Source organism: Akebia trifoliata, chromosome 5 (assembly GCF_017979445.1).
Source record: "Akebia trifoliata isolate Shusen 1 chromosome 5, ASM1797944v1, whole genome shotgun sequence".
Classification (NCBI taxonomy): Eukaryota; Viridiplantae; Streptophyta; class Magnoliopsida; order Ranunculales; family Lardizabalaceae; genus Akebia; species Akebia trifoliata.
In genome coordinates, this window is record NC_141379.1 from 10,359,740 (window position 1) to 10,370,935 (window position 11,196).

The following is an 11,196-nucleotide window of genomic DNA, read 5'->3' on the forward strand; positions in this document are numbered from 1 at the left end:
CCTTTAAAAACTACAATTTTGAATCGAAGAATTCAGAGTTTTTTTTTACAGTTTTGTTTAGTAAGATCAAATCAAATTTGTTTTAGCAAATTCGGTAAATATTCTATTGGACATTATTTTCTATTAAACATTACAAATCCGATATAGTAGGTACCTATCGAACATTGTAAAATAGATTCGGTATATAACGAATGGTGTTAGGATTACATAACAAAATTTTGGTTCGGTAAACTCCCATCGATATGATTTCAACGGGAGGTAATGTTTGGTAGGTACTTACTAAATTTGCTAAAAGAAGTTCAGTATGAACCTACCGAACAAAATTATAAAAAAAACACCAAGTTCTTCGATTTGAAATTATCGTTTTTGAAGATTTTAATGGTAGTTTTTCCATCTTTCATGATTAAATGTAAATAATAATAATCGTAGAATCTAATTTTCATTTGTTCAACCTCTCACAAAATTCAAAAGGAGATAAATATGAAGAGAGAGAAGGAGAAAGAAAAAAAGAAGAAAAATAAATAGATTTTTAGTTCAATGGATTGTGGAGAAGATGGTAGGTGTGGAGAGTAATTTGATGAGGGTATTAGTATAATTTTCTCTCTTTAAAATAAAATTAAAAAAAAAAAAAAAAACACTTTAATTAGTACAGAGAGCGTATATGCTTGGCGCTAGTAACACGACTATTTTATTTTCAACCTCAATTTTTATGTTAGGAATGTAAAATGGATTATTTATTTATTTATTTATTCTATATAATTTACTATATTAATTACATCTCCAGCATGATACTTGGGTCTTGAGATGTGCAAATTTCAAGAAAATCCCTTGTTTTTTTTTCCAATATAAAAAGAGGATGAATTTGACAGATTCTTTCGGACTGAGAGATAACCATGAGATGACCCATTCAAAAATAAATAGAATAATCGTGGGAGCTCGATCTAATAAATTGAATAATTGAGAAGTTAAGATACTCAATCTAGTGGGCTATGTTTGGTGAGTTGAGAGAATCAAAATGGTTTTGGTCCTTTTGGAGCTGGATCTTGTTTAGGGATCATTGATGCAGTTATTTTTGGGACACATTAAACTTGCTAATCAATAGAGTCTTTAGCATAATAGGTTTCTTTATTTTGCTTAGAATTTCCATTTATTTAGGATTGTGTTATAATAACAAGTATACTTATTTTAGAATTCTTTATTTTTTATTTAATTAGGATGTTGGTTTCTTAGCCAACTAAGAGTCTAGTCTATCTAGGAATCTTATTTTATTTATGAAAGGACCACATAAGAGTTATTGTTAGAGGAGTTTTTTTATTTTTTATTTTTATTTTATGTTAAGGAATAAAGAAATGGTTGCGGTGTCACAAAGTCCTTCCAGACTTGTTTAGGCTGATCCACAATACTCTTTCATCTTTATCTATTCGCTGCAACAAAAAAAAAAAAAATTTATTTATTATTTTGTGGCTGCATCAATCATCAACAACTTTACTAAAATTAAGAGTGGGTTCACTTCAATATTTCAAGGAGAAGCTGTGATTGTGATCAAATTGGCAAACAAAATTATCAAAAAGAATGAACTTTAACCTTTGGTAACTTGTCCTTCACTCACATGAGGTATTTCTTCTAAACACATGACATGGTTTTGAGGTTGTGCAAGCATGATACACACCAACTTAATTTTGTGGGTTTGTTTTAAATTTATTTATTTATTAATTTCACCAAATTAGGTCAATAGTTAAAGGGTCAAGATCCCATGATTCATAATAAAAAATAAAAAACATATGATCCCAACCATTAAAATACAAAATCTAGTGGTTGAGATTTATCCTCGGCATAAATACGAGTCATTGGGATATTTATAGATCCAAACCATTGGATTTTGTGTTTCAATGGCCAGCACAAAAGTCTATCATACTGGTATTGTGGAACTCTGTATCCTAATTCCTAAATGATACAACACTATGAATTAATTGCTAACTATGAAGAACCATTTTATGGTGGTTCAATCGAACTCATGGACCATGGTTTAGTTCTCCATACTGCAGCACCATTTCGTTCGTTCACTCGAATTTCTATACCATAATCTGTTGAGTATGCTTGATAAGATCAACTACATCTCTCTCTAACACAATGTTATTAGATTTGAATCCTCACAAACACTCAAGAGATGCCCAGAGCATCCAAAGCAAGAAAAAATACAATGCATCTCCAAAAACAAAAAAAAACTTATATTGACTGAGAAACTAAAATACCAAAACGAAAGAAGCATCATGGATTCATAAAATAATTTCTATCAAATTGGAATGAAAATTTTCATTAGAGTATTTACATACATTTCAGTAATAATACACAATGGATGACTGAATCCCTTTCAATAACAGAATTGAAGACATGGCTCTAGACAAAATGAAATGGAGGAATGGGATTCATCTCACTTACTCCAATTCCTTAAGACGAGACTTTGATGGTAAAGATACAAAATGGATGACACAAGTGTAAAATATTAACAAGATTAATGTGGTCTTGATTGATTGTACAGAAACCAAAATTTACAGCTTTTGGGCAGCTTTTGCCCACCTAATACAACTTGGTTCACTCGGTGAACGTGGCAATAAAAATTCTCTTGGGTAAACTTTTGGCTATTCAACTGATTCTCTAAGCCTCAAAAAACGTTTTATTTTGATTAGATTTTGCTTCCAATCTTGCTGTATAACCTACTGTCATGGGCCTAATCGATCTCTGCCGCACCATCTGGCAATACTCAGGATCATCAGACTGCCCCTCAAGTCTTATCCACTGTATCATCGCATGATATGTTGGGAAGAACCGCATCCTTATTGCCGTCAGCAAGAAGTACGGGATGAGAGTTGAGATTGAAACAAAGAGCGTGACGAGCCAATAAGAAAGGGCCGGAGCGCATGCTTCAATGAAGACCTTGTAAGCATTGGTGGATATGATAGGTGACATAGCACCATAGATCAAGAGGAAGAGATACCACATAAAAATGCCACCCCATATGAAGAGATGTTGTATCATGGTGAAGTAACTAACCGAGAGGGCCATTTGGCAGTTAACGACCCATATAATGCAAGTGTACATGGTAGTACCAAGAATCTCAAACCCAACAACTTCCCCACCTTTACGGAAGGCTTGGTATTCGAGAGCATTTGTGCAGAAGAAGAAGATGATGATGGCACTGCAAACACCGTTGAACATCCAACTGAGTATCCGAAGCCAGCTGAAGAGTGCATTTTGTACACCTTCTTGGTATAGTAGGGGGAACTGCCACATGAAAGGATGTAAATATTTAGTAATCATTGTACATTGATCATAGCTCGTCAAAATATGCTTTGATTGTTTACATACCATGAGACAAAACCGTGCGGAGACATCTTGGTCAAATACCCCAAGGGCAATCACCGGAAGTGACGTGAAGAAGACATTGTAAAATGACATATACCAGTCGTTATAAGCTGCTTGCCCAGAGAAAGATGTGTATGCCTCGTATAAGAAGAGAGTAAAACCAAATGTAATATTCTTGTAGAAGAAGTAACATATCTGCAAAACAGCAAAAGAAACACATCAAACTCTCAAGTTTATATATTATAACCTTATTTTCTATTTTCTTCTTCTTGTTCTCTTTCCCATCTTCTATTTCTTTTTTTGTTGGTGGCATGCAACATAAATGAAACATTTTTAGAGATTATGTTGAATATAAAATAGTAATATATGCAAAGAAAGTTGTTGAATTAATTCTATTCATAAATAAATTTTTGTAATGTTTTAGTATTATACAAAGAAAATTGATGAAAAACTATATTTAATTATACTTTGCAATGGGTACAAAATTGTTATTTACTTCAAAAACATTAAATTATTAAAATAGAAAAGAGAAATATAAAAATAATAATTTGTATTATATTTAAATCTTGGAACTCCTTATGTGGATCTGAAACTTGAAATTTGGAAATATATTGTGTCTACCTTAATTTTATCTATTTTTCAATAATATTATTTTTATACGTTATATTATTTATTTAAAATTTTATGCATGTGAGGCATATGCCTCGGGACTAGCGAGCAGAGCACTTTGCCTCACGCCTCAACATCCGAATATACTGACACAGAGCTAAATCCAAATTTTATTTAATTAAAATAAAGGAAATCTTATACCTATACAAAAACTAAAAAAATAAAAAGAATCTGAAGTATGTAGGTCGTACCATTGATGTGATCCTTCTATAGCACCAATGTCCATGCACAAGTAGCAGTCGCTCCAAAAATTGGAACTGAGCAATAGCAATGTCACTTGACATAACTGCCTGAAATTTTCGGTTAACAGGGGAGGTTTAGAGGAAATGAAATAAAATTGAACCAAGAAATTGAGTTCTACAAAAACAATAATGGAGCTTTTATGTGTTCTTGACAAAGCTGACCTGCATTCCTTCAACACCACTGATGCCAACTCCAATATCTGCTTCTTGAAGCATTCCCACATCATTGGCCCCATCACCGATTGCTAATGTTGTCTTACCCGTTCCAACTTTAACAAGTCGAGTAACCTGCAATGAATTTTTTTTAGTACATATTCTTACTTCAATACAACCATCAAACTAAAAGGAAAATATCTGCAGCAAAATAGTGAAGAATGTGTGTAAACTCACAAGGGCTTTCTGTTTTGGTGATGAGCGGCAGCAAATAACAGAAGCACATCCAATCGCTAGCTCTAGAAACATGTCTTTAATATCATCTTCTAAAGCATACGCAAGTGCTTTCCCATCGATTATTAAAGCAAATGCATCAGAGCCTCCACTTGATGAAGTAATCAGTGTCTTCCCTTCACTTATTTGATGGATGATGCTCGACTTTGATGCCTAAAAACAAGAATTGGCAATTACCCATCAAGCTTACATTTAATAAAACAAGATTTTATATTCACCCAACTGAGACAACACTGTGATCAACATTAAGCCAGTAAAATGGGAATGATGAAATTTATCCTAACCTCACAGAGAGTGTAAATGTTTATCTTCCTTTCCTAAGTTTGCATTACTTCAGTTAGATGTCTCCCAAATGTTATTCTTCACATTTTGGCTGGTTTTACATAAATTATTAATTTAGATCACTATATACTCTTCCCCTTAAAGCTCTCAAAATAACTGAACTACTCTCTTCCCATTTAGCAGACATATCGGATAGTTCAACAATATTTAGATCATAATCATTTCATGCTAAAAATTTATCTTCTTTGGCTCTCATTATCTAACCATGCTTCATTATAAGAAGAAAAAAAAAGGAAAGATAATGTTTACTTTTGGGATTGCATCTTTGTCCCCCGCTTTCTCCATTGCTTTAATTCCGGGTGACTCCAAGTTGATAATTATCTGCTTCATTCCTTGCCTGAGCAAACTACAAGCGAAACTGCAAAATTCAAACTTGAATCAGAAATGCAAACAATCATGAGAAACCAACTTATATTATTAATGAAAAGCTACATAAAATATTATCATATCCAAAGTTTTACCCAATATTGATTGCAGTCTCCATCTTATCTCCAGTCAAAACCCATATCTTTATTCCAGCCTGTGCAAGCTTGTCAATGCATTCTGGAACCTAAGAAACACGAAGTAAAAAAAAATATCAATCCTAAATTCCATACCAACAATCTAAAGAGTTCATCAACTAATAGTTCGTTTCTTTAAGATCTTCTACTAACCCCATTTTGAAGTTTGTCCTCAACAGCAGTGGCACCAAGAAGAATCAAATCCTTCTCTATCTTCTCTGCCATTTCATCAACCATTGCATCACGATCTTCACTGATTGAGTTCTTCACCTCTGTGAATTCTTCATTAAACTCTTTGTATTCTTCTTCATTAAGTTCACGATATGCAAGTACCAAGGTCCTCAGACCTGCATCGGCATACTCGTTCATATGATCCTTAGTCTTCTCTTCAAACTCTCTTCCGTCCTTTGCCAGCCTTTCAAACATGACACTGCATGGGGGAAAATATCCAAAAGGGTATCAGATTTCCAAAAAAAAAATAAATAAAAAATGGAACTAAAAAAGCATTAGATTCATAATCCATTAACATTATGTTTTATAGAGTTAACCAACCAACTAGTCCACAAGATCGATCTGTTGGAGAGGGGAGAACTATGAATATAAGAGGGTCACAGGGCTTAACTGGGGTATGACACACCTGAGAGTGGAGGAAAATATGCACTCAACCCCCCCTCACCCATAAGGGTGGAAAGAATCAAAATTGTGACCTTTACGAACCTAGCGCTCTGATACCATGTTAACCAACCAACTACTACAAAAGACCAATCTGTTGAAGAGGGGAGAACTTGAATATAAGAGGGTCACGGGGCTTAATTGTGGTATGACATACCCGAGAGTGGAGAAAAATATACACTCAACGTTAGTATTGTTGACAATATTATGAACTTAGGTCTGTCTAGCAATTTACAAACCTGTCAGCACCTTTACAAAGTAGAAATAGCTTGCCCTCCTCATTTCTGACTACCACAGACATCCGCTTTCTTGAGCTATTAAACTCCAGGATATTCAAAAGTGTATACGACCTGCAAGAAAAAAATAATCAGAAAAGATATCTATGCATAAATTTGGGGACTTAAATCATTTATTCTTGCTACATTCCAATGCAAGCTTCTGAAGCTGACGTGTAGTCCACATGTCGGTCCACTCTGACAGTCCAACAACAAAGCCCCACAAGTATGATCAACATGTTTACCAAAACCAATTGCATGAGGCCTATCAAATAAATGGACTCTAGATGAATTGTTCTGGACATGACGCAAATTTTGGAAATATTGCTCATAAATGGGGCTTATAGATTGGATAGTTGAGATAGAGCCACACTTGTGCCTCACAACAGCTAGAGAGGATGGCATAGCGAAATTAATTTCATATCACTAAAAGATTTCTCTCTTATGCATATAGTGAGAGAAACCAACCTTTCAACTTTCGTGCCAAAAACAGGATCAATTTCATGCAGTGAGATGCTTGTTTGTGTTCTTTTGTAGAATTCAAATCCAAGCTCTCTTGCTGCAATCACAAAAGCCGCCTCATCTGGTGATTCAGCCTCATAAGATATCTTCCCCGTCTCTTCATCTACTTCCGGAATGGCCATATGACAGATAGCCAATAAGTGAAAAAACATCTGAATAACATCTGAACGAGGCTCATTACGCCATTTCCCATCCATTATCCTTTCGTCGTTAAAATTAAAGCCTTTAATGGATGGTTTTTTATCTCCACAATCCTCTACATTGACCACATCATTTACCACCTCATGAACTAATGGTGATCCATTCCTTCTAGCCATTATCCTCTCAACCTCTGTGACACCACGGCCGTATGCTTTCCCACCAATAGAACATTTCATAAATTCCATGGAGTTGCATGTCAGAGTTCCCGTCTTATCAGAAAGTATCGTGTCAACTTGGCCAAGCTCCTCATTCAAGTTCGAAGTGCGAGCACGTGCAGGCTTGTCAGTTTCCTCATAGTACATGTGTAGGTCTTGGTTGATGAAGATGCTTTGCAAAACTTTGACGATTTCTATTGACACATACAACGAAATGGGGATAAAGTAGCCATACAACATCAAAGCTGTAAGAAAATGCAGAATTGCCGCAAGGAATGCTCTTTCAGGATCAAAGAAAACTTTGGTTTTGTCTGATCTAAGATACCATCGTTTCATCCTGCCATTCTCTAGGTCATCCCTTGTTGCAATCCCAAAGACAATCGATCCAACAAAAGAAATCAAAATCAATAGGCAAAACAAGAAGTAAACAATCTTATCCATCCTTCTCTCGACTTTGCTTCTCTTGGATGGCGGGTCCATCGAATTTTGGATAACTTTTGTGTCGTGGCCTGTGAATATAACAGCCCCATATATGTAGTCTGTGTTCCGTAGCTTTGAGTCTCGAAGGAGAAGTTGTTGAGGTGTAAGGGGGTATTGTTGATCTTCGAAATCCATAGTGCCAACAAAAGAATAAAGGTTTGCATTTGGGTCTTCACATTTAACCATGGCCTTAAAATTTGGGAAACTAGATTCCTCATGTAAGCTTGAAGTAACCTCTAATGCTTGTTTTAGTTTCAAATTAGTCTCCCCATCAAGGTTCATTGTCTCAACATAGCAGATGGCATCTTCATAACTAGATGAAAGCAAGAGAAGGTCAGCTGGAAAGAAGTCATCTTTATCAACCTTAACTATATCTCCAACTTTCAGATTCTTCCATTCTGTATAATCGAAAATGCCATCACCATAATGTACTTTAACCTTTCGATTGTTCACCTCAATATCCTGAAAACATTTAAGTACAAATTTAGGATTGGGGTATATTTCTCACTAAAAGAATAGAATTAATTTGAATATTAGAAACTTGGATCAGGAGATGACACTTCAAATTCAGAAAGGTGGAACGGAGACTTTGAGCATGTTCACCCCAAATCTTAAAGATGGTTTCATATACACTACTTATAAACTTATAAGAGGGAAAACTATCAGACAACTATAGTTGTGTCTAACAACTTGAAAAAAGAGTGTATGAAGGATGGAAGACACTAGCAATGGTCTAATAATGATTTTTATAGAAAAAAAATTAAAATAAATGTGTATCCATGAACCTATGTTGATAGGTGTTTCCAAGGCCAAAATTGGAAGCTGGCTGTGTGCTGTGTTACTATTACATAGAGCATAAAAGATAATCAGAAGGGTACTTAAAAGTTAAAACTGAATAAGTCATAAATAAAGTTTGAACAATTCTTATAACAACAACCCAGAAATTGTGACACAAACACACAATTGTAATTGTAGAATCTCGGAAGAAGTGAGACTTGAAACCAAACTAGTAAAATAACATGGTAAATGGAAACTATTCTTGCATGAATATCATATGTGTTGCACCTTTTTATCTAAATTTAGTAACTTATTTTTGAGTTAACAGAGGCAAATGTGAACAACCCAATATTGAGAAGGGTTCATAACCACTGACACGTAGGATTTGGAACTGTCCAAGTTAATCAAATATTTTAGTCAAACAAAACCCATCAACTGTGAAGGAAAAAAGATCAATACATGATGGGGCATAATGAAAAGGATCTAAAATAGTTCCTCTTCCGTCTAATTACAATTTACAAGTACCCTACACAGACTGATACAAGTATCAAATTTCCTTTTAACAACTTGATTAAGGTTCCTCCAACGAAACCACCCCTAGAAAACAGGACCATGAAACATGTTTCCTCATTTTGTTTGATAAATTTCACAAATCTTCCCAACTTGAAGTAAGACAATAAATAACAAATTTGAGCTCATTGACTTAACCATCTAGTCTTAAATCACCCATGTTATGCATTATAACAAGAAGATAAATTTTAACAACTAATTAAAAGCATTAAACAACTATTGATAATATATCATCAAAAGAAAGCAAGGAAAAGGGTACCTGCTTTTTCCGTCTCCAATCTTCTACGGCCTCTTTGATCATCGTCGCTCCAATCACAATGATAAGAGGAAGAACTGCACTAACAGGCGAGTAAGGAGCAAGTGGTGTGAAAGACAAGCAGGCCACGACGAGGAAGTATATGTTGGCAACCCTTCTAAACTGCTCAAACAAGGACTTTGGAAAGAATGTGGCAAGAGTGTACTTTGTAGTTCTAACATAATTGCCTCCATAACCAAGGACTTGGGATTCAAAACATTCTGGTTCATTGCAAAAGACTACCCTTGAAAAACCCGGTCCTCCAATTTGCGAATGGTCTTGCTTGAACGATGCTTTCCCGCATGAAAAAGCATAGATCTTACTTAGATGCAGCTTACTTCTTCTACCACCACTCATCCTCTCCCACCAAAAGCTCTACCCCCAATTCCAAAACAGAGATAAAACAAAATTTAATCCTTCAAGACCAAAAAAGTCCTTAAAAAATGCAGCTTGATCAAGGAGAGCATCAACTCACCACCAATTCCCAGAAACAGAACCCAAAAAAGAAGAAAATGTTCCAATTTTTATTACAACACCACCAACCAATTATAAAGAGCAAAACCCCAGAAAAGGATCCCAACCCCAAGCCCAAGACCCCAAGAAAGAAAAAAAAAAAAAAACAAATATCTATTGAACACCTTCACAGAAGAATTATAAATAAATAAAAATGAAACCCAGAAAGACCAGATCAATTCTATAAATCTACAACTCAAAACGCATTAGAAAACTTAGAAATTCAGATAAGAAAGTCATACATGCGACCTTCAAAGCTGCACCACGGCCTCCTTTTAATCTAGAAGCTTAATTTCTATTCAAAATCGAAAATACCCATAATCAGAAAATCATTTCTCTCATACCCACTAGTCAAAAATCAAAATAACATCCACTTCAGGTTCATAAAGCTTGTAAAACAGTAACAAACAATAGAAAGACTTCCCATTTTTCATCTCTCAATATGGAGTTGAAGAGTCTCTTGAGTATAAAGACTTGTCATCTCTCCTTTGACTTGCAGCCAAGAGCGTGGAATTAATACAAACACGCAACGAGTTATATATCTCAGCCCAGACGAATTCAAACTCAACCACTTTTCTAGAAAAATAAACTACTCCCCTAAGAATTAAAAAAACTCAAAGTGAAAATGAACACCTCAACCCACCCTCCAAAAAAAAATTCAAAAAAAAAAAAGCGCAGAAGAAAGTCAAAAATATATAAATTATAAACTATAAATAATTAATTTTCACATAAACTTGATTTTTCGCGGGAATAACTCGGAAAATCATCAAAAAGGAACTTAGCCTTAGTGTGTTGAACTGTTTATGTGTCTCTACTCCACTTGGCGGTCTCTGCTTTGTAGCTTAGCAGTCATAGAAGACCAGAGCAATATTTATTTTGAAAAAATGGATTTAGTTAGTTATTATAATAATTAAATATTTAATTTTGTCTTGAAGTGAAATACTGAATGTAATTCGATTTAAAAATACAGAGTTTTTATGGTAAAATGAATCAGGGATTGCGTTTAAGATGGGATGATGTGCCATCATGAATGGGAAGAAGCAACTTGTTGGTAGGGTCAAAGTCAATCAGGTAGCAAAAACTTCACGTGTAAATGTAGTTTTTAAATGGTTTTATTCGAGAGCTTCAATTGCCATACCAACTTTTACTAACAGCACCCCTAGATAATTGTTA

At 34.7% G+C, this 11,196-nt stretch overlaps 1 protein-coding gene across 2 annotated transcripts; it reads right to left on the reverse strand.

The window, feature by feature from the left end:
• Nucleotides 1-2,249: 2,249 nt before the first annotated feature.
• LOC147401450 (putative phospholipid-transporting ATPase 9) lies at nt 2,250-10,864 on the reverse strand. Of its 2 annotated transcripts, XM_086442772.1 has the most exons (12): nt 10,266-10,864; nt 9,475-9,885; nt 6,979-8,330; nt 6,475-6,585; nt 5,717-5,993; nt 5,525-5,613; nt 5,313-5,421; nt 4,665-4,874; nt 4,437-4,562; nt 4,224-4,322; nt 3,367-3,558; nt 2,250-3,282 (listed from the first exon to the last, which is right to left on the reverse strand). In XM_086442772.1, the coding sequence occupies exons 2-12, from the start codon at nt 9,865-9,867 to the stop codon at nt 2,656-2,658; spliced, it is 3,585 nt and encodes a 1,194-aa protein (XP_086298898.1). In that variant the 5' UTR covers nt 9,868-9,885; nt 10,266-10,864; the 3' UTR covers nt 2,250-2,655. The 2 variants fall into 2 exon arrangements, with proteins under 2 accessions (XP_086298898.1, XP_086298897.1); XM_086442771.1 differs by having other exon boundaries at nt 9,475-10,864.
• Nucleotides 10,865-11,196: the final 332 nt, after the last annotated feature.

What these genes read in the sequence shown, in the direction of transcription:
- LOC147401450 (XM_086442772.1), bottom strand. Translation starts at nt 9,867, where the DNA reads ATGAGTGGTGGTAGAAGAAGTAAGCTGCATCTAAGTAAGATCTATGCT. An exon ending in ATTGGAGACGGAAAAAGCAG is followed by an intron (nt 8,331 to 9,474) that starts GTACCCTTTTCC and finishes AAATGTTTTCAG; the next exon opens with GATATTGAGGTGAACAATCG. An exon ending in CTTTGTAAAGGTGCTGACAG is followed by an intron (nt 5,994 to 6,474) that starts GTTTGTAAATTG and finishes TCCCCCATGCAG; the next exon opens with TGTCATGTTTGAAAGGCTGG.